Source organism: Manis pentadactyla, chromosome 13 (genome assembly GCF_030020395.1).
Source record: "Manis pentadactyla isolate mManPen7 chromosome 13, mManPen7.hap1, whole genome shotgun sequence".
NCBI classification, from domain to species: Eukaryota; Metazoa; Chordata; class Mammalia; order Pholidota; family Manidae; genus Manis; species Manis pentadactyla.
The window spans coordinates 4,097,049-4,119,531 of NC_080031.1; the positions used below are offsets into that span (position 1 = coordinate 4,097,049).

Genomic DNA, 22,483 nt, shown 5'->3' on the forward strand with positions numbered 1-22,483 from the left:
CTACAATGGCTCAGGGTGGACTCTTCTGATGCTGCAGCTTCTGCTATCATTTCTCCGGTAATAATTCTCCATATGTGTACCTCAGACTTGGTACCACTCTTCAGTTCCCAGCACGAACTTCCAGTACTTGGCTGGGAAAACACCTCAAAGCCAGCGTTTCCCAAAACCAAACCTGCTCTCCCAGCGACGTCCCCATGCCCGTGAACGGCATTACCGTCCCAGGGCCCAGTTGCCCTGGGGTCGTCTTTCCTTTCTCCCTCTCGTTTCTCATCACTGCTTCTCCCGTGTGCCTTGACTCCATCTCCCCCGATTCCCATCTCAGTTCGTACTCTCGTTATCTCTGACGCAGAGGAAGGCTACCTCTTACTCCCTACACCTGTTCCCCTCCTCTAAGCCATCCATTCATAGCGCAGTGAACCATGTCATGTCACCTTCTCACTCAACAACACGCGCCAGCTCCCTTCTGCTCTCACAACAGCCTCTCTGAGCACTGCCACTTACGGTCCTTCAAAATGCAGCTCCGTCCTGCCCTGCTAACTTCTCCCTGGCCCTTCCGGCATTACTAGACTGTTCGCACCCTGTGTTCACACGCCCTTCCTGTGCTATTTCCTCTCTGTGCCGTGCCTTTTCCTTTCCTTGCTACACTTGAAATTACTGCCCCCTTTCAAGGCCTGCTCAACTATTACTTCCTGTGTGAAGCCCTAACAGATTCCCACCACGAAGTTCCATGCCGACGGCTTCCTCCTCTGTGCTTTTCACAGTCTCATTTGCCTCTGTATCCCAATCACATCGCTGGGGTGTATTCTGCTTGGTTGTATTACATGTTCATACCCTCTACTAGTTAGTAAGTGGCAGGCGTATTATTTAACCTAGTCTCCGCACAGTGTTGTAAAACACAGCAAGGACTCCAGAAAGGGCCACTAAATGAAACTGTGACAAAATCACGGGGCCGGCCTCTCACCGCCTCCTGGCGGCCAGAGCCTCCTCACGCTGACGGCGGCAGCTGGCCAGCAACTGCGCCTCGACCTCCCAGCCTTCCCTCTGAGGTCCCAAAACTGACTTAGTGATCACAGGGAATCCCGGGGTCAGGACCATCGTTAGAATCATTAGAGCTGCTTCCATGAGAAATCCCGTGCTCGCACTCGACAATGGAAAACAAGTGCCTCTTCTGTACAGTCTTCCCGTATCTCCTGTAAGAAATGTCTCTACTTTCTCTGTACTCCCCTATGACTTTGTATTTCTCCTTTATTTTGGTATTTCCATACATCCTTAACCTTCTACCTCCTTAAAAATGCCCTCTCTAGTTCCTTAAAAATCCCCTATTCATCTCTCATATGACTTAACATAGTGTTTAAACAGTTTATACTTAATAAATGTTGTCTATGAATGCAACTCAATTTAAAGCTCTACGAGCTAACCTAAAACTTGTTAAATCTGATCATTTTACTTTGTAAGTTAAAGTCTGGATATACTGAGCCTTGTTAAGATTTTTCTTAAGAGAGTGGGGATAGGTTGCCTAAAATCCCAAAAAATGAGATTTAGCCAAGCAGATGTCTTTGGGAATTATCTAGAAAAAGGACCCTTTTCATGACTGGCCTCCCTCTGCACAGTGTGGAAAAGACATCCTGATGGATGTTGGTGGGTAGAGAGCAAAGTCCAGAGAAAAGGCTCATGGAGTCTTTTTTTGTGTATGTTTTGAATGGAGAGTACAAATGGCCAAGCAATTAATTAAAACCAGTTGATTCAAAATTTTCCTAATAAGCAGCTTAGAATATACAGGAAATAATTCATTTTGAACCATGAATTCTTTATCTATAATTAGCAACCTTTCTACTCTTTTACTCTGCCCCGAGGGTAAGGCACAAACGTAATGGCACCAGCTGGTTTGTTATATCTACCAAACAGAGAACTCTTTACAAAGGGAACCATATCAAAGGGAACCATCTTCAGCGACAGCTACAGGCTTAGACTGCTATTCGGTGTTTACGTGAGAAATGAGCATGTGAGAATGAATGAGATGGTTAGGGCCTGACAATTAGAGAGGGCCACATCTGGGGAAGGACCTGCTTCCACAGCACGCTACTGCCAACAGCTGGCTCAGCAGCTGGACCCGATGACCGACAGCAAGACCGCGGTAAGAGGCAGCAACAAAACCCCACCCACTTGCTCTTACTTCTCAATACACCCCAAGGAAAAATCCTCTCATCTTGTAAAGCTGTCAAGAGACACCCTATGATCATTCCATGTATTGTTCTTACCCCTACTCTATGGTGTTGTACATTTAAGCAAAATTTGCTCCTCCCTGCCTGCTATGACCCTTTCTGTAGAGCCAGCTTTCTCCAGTGAATGATCCTGATTCATTCTTTAATGTCCCAAACCTAACAGAGTATGACCCCACCCACCGGTCAACATACGTATTACTACAGATGGGCAGCGTCACCGAGGGCACACTGCGGTCTCAGCTCCCCACCAAGCCTGTGTCTCTGCACGTGTGTTTCACATTAATCTTCAATACTGCTGTAAGCTTTAGTTAGAATTCTGAGTAGTTCACTGTCCATTCAGCTATAACTTAACTTGTTTTCTGAAAGTTTAAATTACTTATGTGGGAGAAACCTCAAATGATTAACATATACTAAACCTGGAACTCCTTCTGAAAGCTTAGTTGCTTCTAACCAACACTTCAGGGACAGCATCACCAGGGCGGGAGGACGCCTCCTCTTTGTTCTCCCAGCTGCTCACTTGGGGGGCATTCTGCTGTACATTTTAAGAAGACTGGAAGGAAAAATAAAAGCAGCTAAAATGGAAACCAGTCTATTTTGGGTTTTCCTGGTAGTTTAGAGAAGGGCCAGGCGACTGCGGCTGGGATATGGAGGTATGTGGGTAACAGATAAGACATGGAACAGAACCACCAAGATTTTTACTTACCTATATCTGGACAACTTGGAAGAGAAAATTCTCACAATAAATTTAGGCAATGATTAAGATAAACAATAAAGAGGAAAACTCTTGCTGACTTGGATCAGAAATGCCAAAGAAGCAGGGAAAAACTTCTGGAACCTCAGCTGGACAGTCACTGTGCACCTAGAAAGCCGTACTTCTGGCCAGGGGGCTGTTCGTCTTACAATGGCTGCTCTCATTCACCAATGGCTTTCATTATTTCCTGAAGTGTCTTAACTTCACCGTCTCCCTCAAAGTCTCCAAGTTCCTCCATTTCCTCCACTAATGTATTTGACATGGATTTACGGAGGTCTTCCTAAGGGCACAGCGACGTGCTGGCCCCTGCAAAGGAACCAAGCAGGCGAGCCTCCCTCCTATGGAGGCCTCAAGGAGGAGGACCTCAGCCGAGCCGCAGAGGGGCTGCGGAAAGGGCCCCTCCGGGGTGGCTGGGCACCAAGTCGAAGCGTCAATAAAGAAAGCGCCCTGGGTGTCGGGGGGCTTGCGGAGGAACGTGGCGAGAAGTGAGATCACACGGCCGCGTCAGGCCGGACAAAATATAGCTTTCATGACAGAAGAAAGACCCCAGCTTTCAGCCAATGGACTTTTGCTTTTTCTTTCCTTTTCCTCTTTTTACTCCCAAATTTACAAACTTTATTAGATTTCAGATACAAATAATTTGATTATGAATTAATTATAGTCTTTGGTTCCTGACACATTCTCACCATTGCCCCACACGGGTCGGCGATTACTTAGACTTCTGCCCACAGCCTGACTGTGATACACATTTCATAAAATTCACCCACTTAAAGTATACTGTTGAGTAGTTTCTAGTATATTCCCTGAGTTGTAAAATCATTACCTCCATCAATTTTAGAACATGTCCATCCCCCTGTAAAGAAACTCCGTACCGATCAGCAGTCACTCCCCTCCTCGTCCGGGGCCCCAGCCCTGGGCAACCGCGAAGCAGCCTCTTTCTCCACGGATGTGCTCTGCACCGTTTACATTAAATTAATTTTAGTTATTTTTTGTGAGAGGCTTCTTTCACTTAGCATAATGTTTTCAAGGTCCATCCATGTTGCAGCAGGTATCACCGTTCAATGTTTTTTTATTGCTGAGCAATATTGGCGGTATGGATATACCGCCATTTACTTATCCATTCACCAGCTGATGGACGTTTAGGCTGCTTCCGCTGGCTGGCATTATGAATAATGCCGCTGTGAACATTCATGTGAGGCTTTTTATTTTGGATTTATGTTTTCATTTCTCTTTGGTGTACTCCTCGGAGTGAACCGCTGGGTCATATGGCACAGTAACTCCACGTTCAATCCTTCGAGGGACTGCCCAAGCTCTTATCCAAAGTGGCTGCAACGCTTTGCAACCCCACCAATGTACAAGCTTCTAACTCCTTTGTATCTTTGCCAACACCTATTAGAGTCCTTTTTGTTTTTAATTACAGCCATCCCAGTGGGGTGATGAGGCGCCTTACTATGGTTTTGATTTACTTTTCCCTGATGGCTAATGATTCTGAGCATCATTTCATGAGCTTATTAGCCCTTTGTGTATCTTCTTTGGACAAATGTCTATTTAAATCTTTCGCCCATTTTTAAACTGGCTTGTCACTTTATTATTGAGTTTTAAGAATTATTTATATTCTCTGGATACAAGTCTGTTGATATGATTTGCAGATACTCTGTGTATTATCTTTTCACTCTCTTCAAGGTGTCCTTTTATGCAAAAAAGTTTTAAATTTTGATAAAGTACAATTTAGATTTTCTCTTGTCACTCATGCTTTTGGTATCTTATCTAAGAAACCACTGCCTACCCCAAGGTCACTATGCTTTCTTCGAATGCAGTTATTTTTAGTTAATGCAATAAGTACTCCTGAGCCTGTCACCCAAGTAAACAAGTACTATCTTGAGAATTACATCTAATCATAAGCACACCCATCTCATCCACCGTCCTCTTCCAACCACTGATTTTCAACCCTGTCTACATCAGAATCACCAATGTCGTATTAGAAATGTATTTAGTGATCCACAGACCTTACCTCAGACCCACAGGATCTCCTGGAAATAATTCAGAAATGTAAACAAACAATCAAAACATAATTCTTTCTGACGAGATTTGAGAAGCGGCTGGAAATTTTGGAGCAGGCAGATAACACAGTTACCAAGAAAGCAAGACTACGTTTGGTGTGAGAAGTGGAAGGCCTGTGATAAAGTAAATGTAGTGACATGAGAGGGACAACTCAGAAACTACCTTGGAAAGGACTGCACAGTGCTTGAGGGGCAGACTGGATACATGGGGTGAGACAGAGGGAGAAGCAGAGTATGGCCGTGTGTGTCTGCGTGGATCAAAGACTCCAGTAGGACAGAAGGTGATTTGGGAAGGAAGCAAGTTTTGTTGTCACGCCTTGAGTTTAAGAAGGCGATAACAGATTCAGGTGGAAATGTTCTGAGAAATCAAGGGTGAAATAATGAATGCATAACATTTTTTTGGAAGTAGAGAAACAGGGCTGGCTGGGAATTAAGGCTTAGGAGACTCCATTAAGTACTTCCTGCCCTACAGGCACAGAAACAGAAAGAGGGTGCAGCGAAGAGAGAGAGGGATATTATGTCATTCAGACAAGGAAGCTGAGAGGAGGAAACCCTTCCAAGAAGGCAAGGGTGGTCTGCAGTACCCATGTGTCACCCGGGGGCCGTGCCACTTCTTCCCGCGGAAAACTGCGGTGACATGATGGCTCTGAGTTAGCGATGCTGTAATTTCCCCTCAGAATCTTGGTTAGTTATTTGTCTTAAAGAAATGTTAAATCACAGGAATGGACTACAAACATAATCCAGAGTCATTCTGAATCATCTAGAATGTCACACTTTGAATAAAATATGGCACTTCTTAACAGGTTTGGTGGTAACCAATAACTAATCATTCTGAACTACTAGCAAGTGCATTCGGGGTGCTTAGACATGAACAACCTGGCCACGCAGCGGAGGGCCAGAGCCCCGGAGAGAGGCGGGTCCCCCGGGAAGACCTGCACCTGGGCTGCCCCTGACTCAGTTCTCTCAGTGCAGCTGTCCCCTGTTCGTGCAGCACCTCGAATCATATGGAATAAAACAAGTAGATACTTTTTAAAGGACACTCTGTCAAGTGCTGTTACAGTACCATGTATTAATTACCTCACTGAGATGAGCACTGTTTTTGTTTTATGTCTGGGGAGGTGAGGTGCATCAGCAACATGCCCAAATTTAAAGTTAAAGAACAATTTAGTAAGACAAGGCTCAGCCTCTAGTGTGGACCTGGCTGCCCTCAGAGCCCCACCCACACTGTGTATACCAAGGTGAACGGACATCCCAGAACTATTTTCATTCAACTTCCAAATTCCTTAGTGATTACAGTCTACACTCTCCATTTTATCTTGACTGTCAACGCTTTGCCCTGCTGATGTAATTCCCAAGGGCATGTGCTTCAGGCATGTTTTCGAGTTTCTTTAAAAATAGTGCCTTGACAGTACATATAACACAGAGAAGACAAGCAGTGATTCTATAGCATCTTACTACACTGATGGGCAGTGACTGTAATGGGTTAAGTGGTGGGGACTTGATAATAGCGGGAATCTAGTAACCATAATGTTGCTCATGTAATTGTATATTAATAACACCGAAAAAAGAAAAAACAGTGCCTGGAAAAGAATGGTAGGCACTGTGTGTCACTGGGAAAGAGATGAATTTTCCAGTGAATGGCACAGGTACAGGTGGTTTTCCATATGGAAAAAAAATCAAACCGGCCACACTACATCACCACACTTTACCTCCCGTCACTGAATCCCTCACACTATGTTCTACAATCAGTGCCAGGTAGATCACAGACTTAATGTAAAAGGTAAAACTACAAAGCTTTTATGAAATAATATAAAGGAGAATATCCTTATAGCCTCAAGGGAAGGAAGGATTTCTTAGACAAGAAAGAAAAAGTACTAATCATAAAGGAAAAAGTGGTAAATTTAGTTATATTTGAATTATACTACAATGTCAATTCATTAAAAGACATTTTAAAGACAGTAAAATGAGAAGCTGCAAAAGAAGAGAAGATACTTGTATAATATGCAAGACTGATATCCTTACTAGTGAAACAGGAACCCCCGGGAGTCAGTGAGACGGACACCGCAGGAGGAACCCCGAGCAGAACACTTACTTAAGCAGAAACCTCACAAAGAAGGCCGGGAGGCATGAAAATCAGCCTCATTATTAAAGAGAAAAATTGAAGAAGAACTAAAACCACAATCGGATAAGCCTTATGTACTCGCCTGGCGGACGAGAGCGACAGGTGGAGTCGCGCCCAGCACTCCTGGGGGCGCGTGGGGACGCCAGTGTGGCCCCGCGCAGGAAAAGCTGGGAACAGACACACTGTGCGACCCAGAACTCTACTCCTGCGTCTTACACTCCCGAACGCTCGAGAATGCACGTTCATTTGTGAGACTGCCCCAGAATGTTCACGGCGTGAGTAAGAGCTCCGAACCGAAAGCGACCCAAATATCCGGATACTCTGCAGAAACGACTCGGTCTACTCACATCAGGGACGGCTACTGAAGAAATGAGGGTGAATAAATCACGGGTAGACAAACATGGATAAACCTCACAAACACAGTGTCATGTGAAATCAGGCACCAAGTAATATATATATTCAGTATGACTCCATTCACACACAGGTCAAAAACAAGCAAACTATATTAAGGATGAGCCTGTCGTACATTATGTTCAACATAAATGGCATCTTTTGGAGTGAAACTCCTGAGGGATGCATTACACAGGTGGCAAGACTATTTTTAAAAAAGCCATCAAGCAAAGCACCTAAGTGATTAACATGAAAATCAAGGCAGTGATCACTTCTCCTAGGAAGGAAAAGGCTGTGATGGGGGCTGCGGTCTGGGCTGATGGAATTATCTATTTCTTGATCTAAGTGGTAACTGCACAGGTGTCTGCTTTATAGTGATTCAGTAAAACGAACGTATATGGCTGACACACATTTCTGTCTAGATACATAATATTTCATAATAAGAGAAAATACGAAAAGAATAGGACCGTTTTTCTCCCCCACTTCTATTTCTGGCTCTGTGGGGCTGTTTAACTGGGATCTGAGCTCTCCTATCTTCAGGGCTCAGGAGGGCAGGAATTAGGCGGTTTTCTCACCACGGATTTCCTGGCGCCTAGAACAGGGCCTGCCAGAAGAGAAGGCACTCAATAAATGTCTGATTCACTAATTAAGAACAGAGAGGGAGGAAGAAAAAGAGGACAAGAGAGATGAGTATAAAGAAGGAAATAAAAGAGAACTCTGAGCCGCCCTTAGTGAACAGCTGAGAGGGAAGGAACTGGGAGCTACTTGCTAAAACAGATCCCACGAAGCCTTTGTTGGAAAGGGCAAAAATCCTGTATGAAGACAACTGCAAACTATGAAGACTTTATATGCAACAATAGTTGACAGCTGTAAATACCATTTAAAAGGAGAAATAAATATTTTAATGATATGTGTAATCACTGTCATAATGGCAATTAGGAATAAATGCTAAGCAGTTCACATAATAAAAAATATTACTATTATTATTATACTACTATTTCTCAGTAACTTATATGAAGAGGCAGAGAGAGCATACATTTTGCTATGATCTGAATGTGTTCCCCCAAAATACATCTGTCGAAATCCTAAAGCCCAATGCGACAGTATAAGAAGGTGGGGCTCTGGGAGATTAGGTCATGAGGATGGAGCCCTTACAAATGGGATCAGCGCCCTAGGAAAGGGGACTCTGGGGCGACCTCTGGCCCATCCCACCACACGGGGGCACAGTAAGCAGGTGCTGGCACGAACCAGAAGACCAGAAGGAGGCCGTGCGGGTGCCTTGATCGTGGATCTCCCAGCCTCCAGAATGGAGAGCAGGACATTTCTGTCATTTATAAGCGACGCAGTCTGTGGTATTTTGTTACTGCAGCCTGAACAGATGGAGACACATTAATTATAAATAATCTGAAAATTCATTTTTGTCTATAATGTCACTGCCTTTTCTAATTAAATAAGAGCTGCTAACAAAGAATAACGCTAAAGAGATTTAGATTTCCCTTATTTCCCTTTAATATGTCCAACTCAAGGTAAACAGGCTTGATAAATGGGCAAGTCAAAAAATATAGATGGCCGGAAGGAAGAGGAGGGGAAAAAACCCACATAGTGAAAACAAAACAAAACTGGGTAACTGAGAGTTCATTTAATTTTGGCAGCTCTTCCAGATAAATCATCTTGACTCTCCCCTAACATTTTTTTTATTATAAACTTTTAATTATTCAAATTCCCAGTGAATGAAGAGAGCCTAACCATCTCCTTGAAACCTCGCACACTGTGTACGCAGGCACCGCCTTCCTCCAGCTTCCCAGAATAACCCTGGGCACTAGCGGTAAGAAATACTGGAGGGACACACTGCCCCGCTCTGCCAACCTGGGGTCACTGCACTTGGGGAACACAAGTAAAGTAAACCACACTATCATAAGCTGCAGTTTAGCTCGCATAGCTCAGGATGAAGAGCGCTATGAGACCGAACACTGGTGCGACATAAAGGCAGAACCAGAAGAGGGGCAGCATCAGTATAAACAAAAATGAGAACAACGACAAAAAAGCACTTAGAAACTGAAGGCAAAGGAGAGAACAGATGCAGTGTGTGTTCAAAGGTGAAGTATACACACTTGGTAGTTCTGAAGTGCGCTAGCAATGTCAAAGCAAAGAGGGGGCGTGCGAACACCAAAGCCCAGCAACAGTTCCTGTGCTCTTAGAACAATATGGGATGGACTCAGCAAATTACGATAGATCTACTTGGTATGCAATTATTAAAATGATTCTATGAAGCAGCATGGGGAAAATATATGACTTAAAGGATAAAAACTGCATATAAAATTGTATATACAGTGACTATAATTATGGAAACATGCATAGAAAAAAAAAGCAGAAGAAATGCCTTCCATGATAACGATAGTTTTTGGAGGTGGGGTTCCAGTTTGAATAATTAAAAATCTCTTGCTGTTGTTTAAATTACCTATGGTATGCTTATATTATTCTATAGTTAAATTTTTTATTTTAAATATAAATGCCAAAGACTTTAAATTACCATCTTGAATAGGAAGAATGAAAACGATGAGCAGTTTCAGGAAATTCTCAGGTACAAAAATGCCCATGAAGATACTTTACACCCCTTACTGTCTGTACATCAGCAATGGGACAGATTTATGACCTACAGAGTCAGCAGTACAGCGATGAACACGCTGGAGAGCTCGGGAAGGAGGGGAGGGCAGCAGGGGCCACTGCTTAGGATGGGTCCTCACGCCCACGGGACAGAAGCCACTCGGGTGGAGTGCTCTCTTCGTGTGGCCTGTGGTCATTTATTTCTCCACTCACAAGAGGCTCCTAGCGTAATTTGTTAAGTCTCTTTTCCAACCCCCAACGCCCTGGTTGGTTAGCATTTGTCTGCAGGCTGAAATGGTATCATATCCCTTTCTCTTAATACAGAGCAGCAGACCTTAATTTGAACCACATGTCTGTCTTCTAGGGACGGTTTAAATACCAGGGTTTACTATCAATTTTGAGACTTGCAATTCTTTGTTTAGGCAAGATCAGGAGCCTGGGGCGATATAGGGTGGTGGTACTGTGCTCCTAAGAAAGAGTGTTTTCATCAGCTGGGTATGTGTCTGTGGTCAGAGGAGGAGGGGAGGGGAGGGCGCATGGCACTAATTCAAAAGCAAGGCGGCTGGAGCAGAGGAGTTTCTCGCTTGGCCCCAGCACTGCACAGCCACACCCCCGACTGCTTCTGGGCTGACCAAGGAGCAGTGAGGGCCGGTGAACGGGTCGGGCACTGCCTGCGGCCAGTTCCGATGTCTGCAGTGCCTGCTGAGGTCATACAGTGCAAGCTGCCAGGGGCAGCCAGCCCCTCCTACAGGGCCTCGCGGCCCTTTTCCTTGACACTACAAACAGCGCAGAAGCAGGGGGCAGAGGAACAAAGTGCTGTAGGGTAGCGTTTATTTATCCTAAATAAACAACCTCACGAGAAAACACTGTGACAGAGCCTTCTTGTTTTAAAATCTGTAAGCTCCTGAGGCACATAACCCCAATACTGAACCTGCACATAGAGACAAAGATCAAAAACAGAAATAATTTTGGCCCTTGATTAATTTCTCAATGGACTAAGGACATGGCAGGGGGGGTGGCAGGAGGCCGTACAAGCTGCCAGGTATTCTTGTTAGTAACAACTCAAGGAACCAAGGATCAACACTCGTGTAAGAACACTAGCTAAGGAGGATTTAGACTGTTACATGAACTGCTAAAATGGAACATGACACATGACTAATCCTGTTTTTCCTATACAATTATTACTAGCCTGGAAATCATGTGACCCAAAAGCTTTATCTGGAATTGAGCAAGAGTCAACTGTGTGGGTCTCAGGATTACGGTAGTGATGAAGGCTGAGTTTCCAAGTTCCCAGGAGTCACAGTATTAACTCGCTCTTAAAAATGGGTCTTGGGAAGTCCTCAGTGTTTAGCAATCACTCCAACCCTTGGCTGAACTTCCTGACTAGGAGCTAACAGAGAGGTAATGCCAAGAACCACTGACTCACAGCCTGAGCATCTGTACACAAGAGACATTCCTTCATGGGAAAAAAAAAATCAAGTAATCAGCTTATTTGGGGGGAAGAGGGATTTGGTTTAATTTAAAAAACCAGGGGCGGTCAGAACTTGGAGGAACGCAAGAGAGTAATATTCCTAAGATTGAAATCTACCTTTCTGGAAATGTGTTAGAGATGTATTATAGCACCATTTTGCTGGAGCTACTGCTATTAAGCCATATGGGGGGCTGCCCCACATCTGTCACTCAATCCTAGTGATCTCCTAACCACCCCCCCAACTTCCTAGCACTACATATCTATATAGCATGGCCACTGTCTCCCTAGAAGATCAAAAATTTAAAACAAAAACATTGGGCCAACATTACCCTGGCATTTTCAATGAATGAGGTACGTATTTCCTTCCAAAGCTTTAAATACCCTAGCAGTTAGGATCACTGCCCATGCCTATTTTAAATGCGGTGATAAACCAATCTCCTCCACTCTATTCTAGAGTAGTACCATCCCAGCCCTTTAGAAAATACAAAACTCCCCCCAGCATAGGATCTTTTCATCAAACTCAGTATTGATTAGATGTATAAAGAAAAGGGTTGTAATGAGACACTTTACCGAAGACCTGCAAACAGTATTCACTGCCACTCTTGAAAACATCAGTACACACAATTACAGTCATGATTCTAAATCGTATCACTTAGAACAATAAAAGTCCAATCATTCAATCAGGTAAGTTTCTAATATTGGTAGGTGAGCACTACACAAAAGCTTTAGTGTGCCTTTTATAGACCATAATGAATTAAAGTGCCCTTAAATCCTCAAGAGACAACTAAAGCTACCAAGTGGAAATATAGTATATTGGTATAATAGCAATATTTTCCAAATTAGAAATGAAGACATATGGTCTGGTAAGCAGAAACCTACTTTTAGACAAAAGAAATCTAATAGAGAAGAGGGGCATTCCTAAAGAAGAGTCTGTCAAGAGTTCAGAGAATCTCTCAATCTGATTTTTAAAAAAAAGGGTTACATTTGGACTAGAATGTGAAGGCAACTGTAACCGATTTGATTATATAGGCACCCAATATTTCCCAACTTTCTTGACTCACAAACTCCTTCCAAAGGAATCTATTATGTTAGAAACTGCCCAGGGAATAAATTTTAAAATACTTTTGTCATTTTTGCGTAACTTATGATAAAGTAGTAACTTTAGGTAAAATATTTTACAGCAGTAGTACATTATTAAAAATTGACGTAAAAGTTCATAATAAATACTATTTAAATTTATCAACAAATCATCAACAAAGTGAAAAGGCGAGCTACTGAGTGGGAGAAAATATATGCAAATCATACCTGATAAAAGATTAATATCCAAAATATATAATAGCAAAGTAACTCAAATAATCCAGTCAGAAAATGGGCAAAGGATCTGAATAGACATTTTTCCAAAGATATACAGATGGCCAACAGGTACATGAAAAGATGCTCAACATCACCAAACATCAGGGAAAAGTAAATAAAAACTACAGTGACATATGGCCTCATGCCTGTCAGAATGGCTATTATCAAAAATACAAGAAATAACTATTGATACAGATGTGTAGAAAAGGGAACCCTTGTGCACTGTTGGTGGGAATGTAAATTGATGCAGCCACTATGGAAAACAGTCTGGGATTCCTAAATACATTTAAAATAGCACTACCATGGGATCCAAAAAGTCCACTTCGGAATTTATCTGAAGAAAATGAAACACTAGTTCAAAAAAAGATATCTGCACCCCATGTTCCCTGCAGCATTATTTACAATGTCCAAGATATAGAAACAGCCTAAGAGCCCAGTGATGGATGAGTGGATACAGAAAATGTAGTATATATGTGGAATATTATTCAGCCATAAAAAAGGATGAAATTTTGCCATCTGCAACCTCATGGATAGATCCTGATGGCATTATGCTAAGTGAAATGGAGAAAGGCCTATGATTTCATTTGTATGTGGAACCTTAAAAAAGAAAAATCTCATCATACAGAGAACAGATTGGTGATTGCCAGCAGCAGGGAGCTGGGATGGGGGTGTGAAATGCGTGAAACTGGTCAAAAGATACAAACATACAGCATGGTGACTATAGTTAATAATACTGTATTACATATATGAAAGTTGTTAAGAGAAAGATCTTAAAAGTCCTCATCTTAAGAAAAAAATTTTTTGGTAACGAGGTATGGCAAAGGATGTTAACTGGACTTAATCTGATAATTGTTTCATGATATATACAAATATCAAATCATTATGTTATACATATGAAACTCATATAATGTTACATATCAAGTATACGTCCATTAATAAAAAGACCAAAGTCTATTACAAATATTAAGAAAAATTCATTTATCCCATTTTATAAGTGACACACTAGTTTATTTAAATTATATAAGAAAAAGTATTAATTTAAAATTGAGGTCATGTTTCATTTGGAAGCCATATATATATACTGACATTTTAACATCCAGAACAGCCAAAGACTTTTCAGAACCTGGTGTATGGAATACCTACATTTTTGAACCTAAAAGACAAACTTGTTTATTTGAGTTCTTTTCAGTTTGTTTTTAAATGATAAAATGGATACACAAATTTAGCACTTCTTCACAAATAATACACCATGAATGCTGATAGTCTTTATTCTCAATGAAACAAACTGGATATTGTGTGAGTGTGCGTGTGTGGTAGAATTTTGGGTTTGGAAGTCCTATGAACATCCTGATTTGCTCATACAAGAACTGATCAAATGAAGACAATTCACATAAACTGTGAAGTTCGTCTTAAGGCACTGTAGAATTATTCTTATCTTCATTAAATGAATTTTAACATCAGTGTTCCTTCTGTTTTACATTGTCCAATGATCCACTACAGATGCAAGTTGTACAAATATGGTGAAAAACTGCATTCTGGTCATAACTATCTTGGTAATCAACTACTTCAACTGCACAATAAATGGAACAATTGAGTGAGAAGCATGCTCATTATCTCCCTAACAAACTTACTTGACCAAACTATTCCACTTAAGGATGGTGGGGAAACCTAAATCATTACTTCATTTATTGACTTCTAATTATCCCCCAAACAAATGATTTGCAATTAATTTGTGTAAGAGGAACCTGCCACTGGGGGGGAGATATTCTTGATTCTGTTTTGCAAACTGGTGCATGCTGGTGTATCCCCCAGCACAAAGCTGCACGCAGTGTGTCAAGAGTTATGTGAAACTATAGGTAAAGCAAAATACACCTTCCTGGAACATATTTTTCTAGGTTAAATAAAGTTGAATAATTTTAATATTAAAACAGATGTAGCTATGACATTGAGGAGAACACAAAATGTGTGTGAATTTGAAGATAAAGCGTGTGATTAAAAAAATGAGCCATTTCACATTATGTGGTCCAGGCCCACTTGCCCGCACTCCGTGTGAGTTCATCCCCCTCTGTGTTAGGGAAACCGGCAGGAAAATCTGAGAAGCAATGCTCTGGTATGGATAGCACAGCTATTGCGAGGAAGGCCCTATAAATAGAAAATTGTTCTTGAGTCTAGCAAGATACAATCACTTTTCAAGATCAGTAAGACCTTACTTATAACCCAGTACCATGATACAAAAATCTGTTCATTTCAGTTTTAACTTCAGAAGTTTTCATACAAAATACATCAACTGTGTATACCTGAAATGCCCTTTGAATGAAGGTATATTAGTTTTTCATTTGCAAAGCTCCATTTAAAGGCATAGGATTCAGAAGATAAATTTTCAATTTGTATTTTCCCAAGGGTCAAATACATTAAAGTTGCTGAGCACCTTCTGGTTGAGGGTCGGTCACACACCACTGCGGGTGAGAAGACGGGTTGAGGCATTTTCTATTATAACCTGAATTCAGTCACAGAGCCTCTCTGGGTCTAAATTTACTATGTGTCCATCAGAGAGGTGTACTGAAAGATTACCTAAAGAAAGGGTGTTGGCATCAGGGCGCAAAATTTGGGACTGATATGATGAACACTGCTCAACTACTTCCTAGGCCCTGTCAGGGCTATTCTCGATCACTGCTCTATGGAAGGTTCTCAGAAATCCAAGGTTTCCAAAGTTTCTTTCCGTATATGATTATATCGCAGTATATTTTATACTTGGGGTGAAAGGTCAACGGACTTACGAAATGTTTTTAGTTTCTTACTTTTAAAACACAGAATATTCTGGATCTCACTGCAGTGAGGTCAAAACTTTCCACAGTACCTTAAATCCATGCACTCTGGAAATTCTTTCCAAAATATTGGCTTTGCTGTTGCCGCACTTCAGATCTTTCTTGTCTCCTGATTGCCAACTAAAACAATAACACCGGGGTGGAAACTATCTCATGGAGACCATTCTGGGAGTCGACATTTAAAGAGAAAAGTTTCCAACTTTCTTAGGTCATAAAAAAAAAGTTTCCACAATTTTCAGAACATTCTTATAATGTCTGAATATTTCAAACAACTTTGCTTCAGGGAGTAAGCCAGCTACATTTAGGTTTTTTCTTAGGCAATCTTGTATATACACAGAAATTTCTCTGCCTAATCTTTGGGGACAAGTAAAATTACTTTCAAACAGCAGTGCATCAACCATTAAAAATAAGACAATACCATTTTTCTTTGATAGTTTAACATACTCCACCAAAGAGAAAATTTGATTTCTGTCTAAATTTATTTTGGACTAGAAATTCCCTCTTCCTGGCCCACATGCTTGGTCGGTTATCCAGTCCTAGAAATTCTTCCTCTGGGCTCTCTCGTATTTGTTGCCCTTTTCTTCTTTTCCATGCCTAAGATCACCACCTTTATGCAGGACTTTACCGTTTCACAGTCTTTTACCCGATCTCCCTATTGCCTTCCAGGTCCCTGCCCCCTACCCCCACCTTTTTCTCCTGTCCAACCTGGGTCTGATTATTATGCCTGGTAGTCAAACAATTTCACTCTAGTATAAGTACCTACCTCTCCCGCCTTCTGGTCATAAGTCCCCTACTTGAGCCTTCCCACCAGCCAGGCTCTTTGCCTCTTTTGCAAATATGCCAAGGGCACTCGATTGCCACTCAGCTTCCCAACATAAGCCATGTAAAATCCCGAGCCCCCACTATGTGCACAGGCCCCCGCGTGATCCACCCCCCGCCCGCTCTCCCACTCCGTCTCCTTCCACGTCCCCCTTATTATCTCGGGGCCGCTCTGCTGTTCTCCTGACCCCTTCAATGTGCTCAGCTGCACTCTCTCGGGCGCACTGCTCTTCCCTCTGCTGGCAGGCTCTGACTCTCCTGTTTAAAAGCAGAAAGCTCTCCCACAAGTCATCCTATTGTATTACTTGATTTTTATCATCTTCATAGCCTTTAGGAGAGTTTGTTTTTGTGTTTACTGTCTTTCTCTACCCATTTGAATGTTAGCTCCAAGGGACTATGTTATCTGCTGCTGTATCCCCAGTGCCTAGATCCATGTCCGCACATAGCAGGTGCTTTATCAGCACTTGCTGACCGACTGATCTTACTGCAATGCTCCCCTCTACACCTCTACCTTAAAGAATCCTACTCATCCTTTAAGACTCACCTCAAATGTTATGTGTTCAACAGGGTATTTATGTCCTCATCACCACTGTCTAAAGTTCAGATCAACAAAGTGACTGAACACCTACTATGCAAGAGTTCTGTGCTAGGCAACAGGGGAACAATCAGCAAGGAGTCATTACAGTCCCTGTGGCATTCACAATCTAATGGAATTGTACAATCTAATGTGGTTTCTTCATCTTCTAAACTTCTGTGGTAATTAGACTGTACAATTTATGCGATAATGAATCATGACCTGCCTTGTAACATCTCTCCTATTGTACCAAACTATAATTTAGTTGCTGTTGGCCACGCCATCACCCAGGGATGCTGGCTATACCCTAAGAGAACCACACGGTGCCGCTCCCCCACCCCTCCCCTGCTCCTCTGGCTCCTCAGACATCACAGGGAGTGAAAGGTTAGAGGCCAAGAATCCTCTTCTTTTCCCAGTAGTGGACTCTTTATATTAAAGAAATCTGCACAAGTACCCTTTATATGAAACTCAAAGTTTTGGAAAGTTAAAGGTATGTGCTTCAAAAGCTCTAATGTTTTCTAAATAAGACAGGTAAGTATGTCAAATATGATGGAATTAAATGATATAGGTGGAAATGCTTGGCGAAGTTGTGTGGGTATGTAACACCATATATTATATGTAACACCACATAATGCCATACATATAACATCAATTATGAAAACCATAATTTCAGTGTTATTAACTTTTCAAAGGTTTGAGCATTTGCGCCCAAATAGACTATAAATTCCTGATGGTAGGAGCCATGTCTTCACACTTCTTTTCTTTTCCCCATGACACCCAGAGAGCCTTTGTTAACAGCAGATAAGATTTCAGAAAACCACTGCAAACCCTTAGTTCTAGCCTTGATAGTTCTGCCTTTCAGGAATAAAATCCTTTACTCTGAAAACCATCACTAATTATTCTGGATCACTAATGACAGAATATCATTTAAATAATTCTCCAGAGGACATGGTTGCTACTGACATTAAGAAGAGGAATGTTTTTAATATAAACCAAGAAAGAAAACAAAATTATTTACCTGAACTTGGTTCTCTTTAGAAAAAGCACTAGAACAAAAATTCATACATAAGAATTTAAGCACAAAAACTCTTAAATCATGGAATGATGCTGAAATCTTTTAATACCTGTAACTGAAATTTACCTCTCATATCCAAAGAACATATATTTTCTTGAAGAGCGCTGCCATGGGCTTTTATAATAGCCAGATTTCTTTAGTACCAAGTGTAAATTGCCACATTAATTCATATAAAAAGTAAAAATACATGAATAAAAACACAAACATCCTTAGAACTTATCCACCCTCTATATTTGAACAGGATGTATAATCTTTCCATCAAAACCACTTCACTAAACACTGACATAAGGAAAACTTGAATTCCTAAAATACTATTATCTGAATTTTTATTAATTTCATATTAACTTGCTACCAGAATATATATAATGATTTTAAAGATGATGTACTTAAGATTAACAATACTTTAAAATAAAAGAACTTTTTTCTATCTCATTTTCTTTCAAATACAGTAATTTCTTCCTCCTGAGATTTATAATAATTCATCAACAAGACCCCTGAAAAGATCAGGGGCCTGAAAGGCACTCTGAGTGTCTGGAACGCAGCCCTAGCTCAGAGGGAGTTGAATGAATGGCGTGGTTTCCCAGTGCACATCAAAGTCATTTACACTACCCTGTAGCCCATTAAGTGTGAAGTAGCACTGTGTCTGAAAAAAATAAGGTACCTACCTTGACTAAAAAAACATGGCTAGAAAATGCTAACCACCACCTGGGCTTTCAGTGAGTTGTAATCACTGATCACAGAATAACATAACAAATATAATACCGAAAATGTCTGAAATATTGAGAGAATCACCAAAATGTGACATACGGACGTGAAGTGAGCAACGTGGTTGGTGAGACGGTGCCGAGGACACACGCAGGGCAGGGCTGCCACGGAACTTTGATGTAAGTCCGAACTTTCAATTCCTACTCTACTGAGGAGGGAAATCTTCAGTGCATGAGAAACACACACTCTATGAAGCTCAGTAGAAGAAGGTAGGCCTAAAACCTGACTTCATCTCCCCTTAGCCAGTCAGAACCATCTAACACATCTCTCCAAAAATCAGTCATGCTGTCAGCCTTACCTAGAAGCACTTTTCCATTAGATCCATTCGGTTCATGAAGAGTAGGCAGGTGAGGACAGGAATTCCATCGAACTCATGCATATGAAAGGAAACTCAGGCAATGGTTGAGAAAATGAGTATAGCAGTGCCCCCTTATCCGAGGGGCTTTCATTCTGAGATACCCAGTGGATGCCTGGAACTGCAGACAGCACGGAAGCCTCTAGTGCTGTGCTTTTTCTCATACACACACACCTATGATAAAGTTTAATCTATAAACTAGGCACAGTAAGAGATTAACAGCAATAACTCATACTAAAATAGAATGATTATAACAATATACTGTAATGAAAGTTATATGAATGTGGTCCCTCTCCCCGAGTTATCTTATTATAATGTGTGTACCTTTTTCTTGTGATGTGAGATGATAAAATGCCTACGTGATGAGATGAAGTAAGGGGTGAGGGATGGTGATGGAGCATGAGGCTACTAGGGACCTTCTGACGATGTCAGGAGGAGGACTGTCTGCTTACAGACTGCAGCTGACAGTGGGCACCTGAAAGATGCAGAAAGGGAAGCAGTAGATGAGGGGGAATTACAGGGATCACGTCACGTAGGAAAGAATGTACGAACAAAGACGATGTTAGATGTTACAGCTGGGCACAAAACTAGAGGTGCTTATTTATTCTTTGCTTTGCTCTGAAAACAAATAATAAAAATGCAGGCTTTGGGCTAATGAACTTAAAAATCTTGCCAAAGTATATATGTTACCACAGAGAGAGCCCAGGGCTGGCCCCGAGGAGTCTATAGTTCCACAGCAAGTAGAGACTCTTACCGTGACTACATGGATTTGTTTTAACTGTTAACAAAGAAAAGCATTTAAAAATCTCTTTACCCAAGTACAGTAGAGTTTCTCATTTCAACTATCCTTGACCCCTGCACTTCTACACTTGGCTTCTCAATGCAAAAACTAAAAGCTACACAAATTTCCCGTAACTAAATCAAAATGGTTCTAAATTGAAAATCAAGACCCAGGAAGCATTAAAAAAAAAAAAGTTTAACCTTTGATCAGTGAAAGCAGAATAAAACTGTTGAAGGAAAAAAGGGCCTTCTTTTAACTCACTACCAAATCAATAATGCAAAGAACGCTCCACTAACATCTGTGACAAGCTGAATAAGAGCCCACGAAGACATCCATGCCCTTGATCCATGGGATTTGTGAGGTGCTGCTTACGTGGCAGAAGACTTCAGCAGGCATGACTGGGTTAAGGATCTAGAGACAGGGAGATCACCTGGATCATTCAGGAGGGCCCAGTGCAGTCACAGGTGTCCTCACAAGGACAGCAGGAGGACCCGACGAGGAGTGGGGGTGGGTGACAGTGGGCCAAGAGGTGGGGTGACGTGAGGAAGGAAGGGGCAGCCAAGGAATGCGGGGGCCTCTAGACCCTGAGAGGCCAAGGCGACGGAGGCGCCAGGCCTCCAGGCAGAACAGGCCTTCCGAGACCCGGATGTCAGTCCCACGAGACCCGCTTCAGACTCTGACCCCCAGGACTTTAAGGTAGTAAGTCTGTGTCCTTTCAAGCCACTAAATTTGTGATTTGTTACAGTAACAAAAGGAAATTAACACAACATTTTATTATACTTGGGAGGATTGTGAAGCCTAGTAGATGTTATTACCACTAATTTAATTGAAGGTACAAAGAATAATTACGTAAGAGGGGTTGAAAATGCCAGGCCTGTCCATGCTACTCACCTCCGTGGGAACTGAGAGCTTCGGAGAACATAAAGCAGACATAAGGGCAAAGGAAGAACATGATTTTACGAAAGATAGAGAAAGCATCTAATTCCTGTCTACGTACTGAGCAAACACAGACTCAAAGAGCTTGCAACTGTGTGAGGGTTCCACACAGCGCACATCCGTCAACCGGACTTAGATAAACAACAAGCTATGTGACATTCCAAGGAGGTAAAAGTAGAGTCTGAAAGGGAACAGACAGATCTTCACAGAAGCAGCTGCCAGACGAACCACCGAGCTGCAGGGTACTGGTTACATAGGTACCCTGACCTGTGACGTAAGTCCGAACTCTCAATTCCTACTCTACTGAGGAGGGAAATCTGTAGAAGTGCTTTTACCTTGGCTTTTCAAGGCAGTTATATTCTTGCTCTACTTTGGTTTCCCATATGCAACTCCCTCCCTTTTATCTGGAGGAGATGGGGACACACAGCACAATACTGAAAACTGTCAGGAAACAAAAACGTTTTGTTTTCATATTTATAGTTTCTATATGGACTGCAGTCACTTTCTTCTATCAATAGGTGGTGAGCTTGTGCTGGCTGGGCAAATGCTGCAGCTCATTAAAACTGAGGCAGAGCCGCCTGAGACGAGGAACAGCACCGTTCAGGCACCGCCAGCTAAGCAGCCAGGAGATGGACTCCTTGAAGACTACTCTTCAAATTACCACAAAACTACAGACTTGAGAATAAACATGCTGTCTACCAGCGGGGACACAAATCAACCTCAAGTGAAGCTGAGAGGGTACACAATTTTAGCAGTTTTTCTCACCACTTTATCCTGTATGTTTTTCTTTATAAATAATACAATTTTCAATTTCCCTTTTTTCTTTCTCCCTACTGTGGATCAACCTAATACGACATGAAAACTAAGATAAATGTATTTTGAAAGTTTACTGATTTTCAAGCCACACACGCACACTCAAATCCTTCATTTTCACTTCTTTCTGAATAAATGGAAATAGATAATCCCTTGCTTTAATGCCCTTGAAAGAAAAGCTTCTTTATTCTTATTTCATATCCTCAACACACTTCTCACCTGCTATTTTAATATTCAGATTGGCATCCAGAAGCAAATTTTCAGCTTTTAGATCACGATGGACAATGTTCCGACAGTGACAAAAAGAGACGGCGGCAACAATCTGTTTGAACTTCCGACGGGCCTCCTTCTCCGCCATTCTGCCATGGGCCACCAGGTGGTCTGCGGCGAAGAAGAACACAGTCAGCTCGCACTTCAGACACTGAGAGTTCCTAAGGAGGGACGCAAGGGGGCTATCAAATGTATGAGTTAAAGTAAAACAAACAAACGGAAAACAACACACTAACAGTCCTCCTTTGTACCTATAAAAATCCGTTAGTAATCAGGACCCAAACTATTTTAACTATG

At 41.9% G+C, this 22,483-nt stretch overlaps 1 protein-coding gene across 5 annotated transcripts in view; it reads right to left on the reverse strand.

Annotated features, from left to right (window-relative positions):
• SIK3 (SIK family kinase 3) overlaps positions 1-22,483 on the reverse strand; it is a 235,806-nt gene that overhangs the window by 48,481 nt on the left and 164,842 nt on the right. For 4 of the 5 annotated variants that reach the window (XM_036919831.2, XM_036919832.2, XM_036919834.2 and 1 more), the window contains exon 4: positions 22,136-22,297. The exons of the other annotated variant lie outside the window; for it this stretch is intronic. In XM_036919831.2, coding sequence (XP_036775726.2) covers positions 22,136-22,297 — 162 coding nt within the window. The remainder of the gene's footprint in view (positions 1-22,135; positions 22,298-22,483) is intronic. 5 annotated transcript variants of the gene reach the window in all.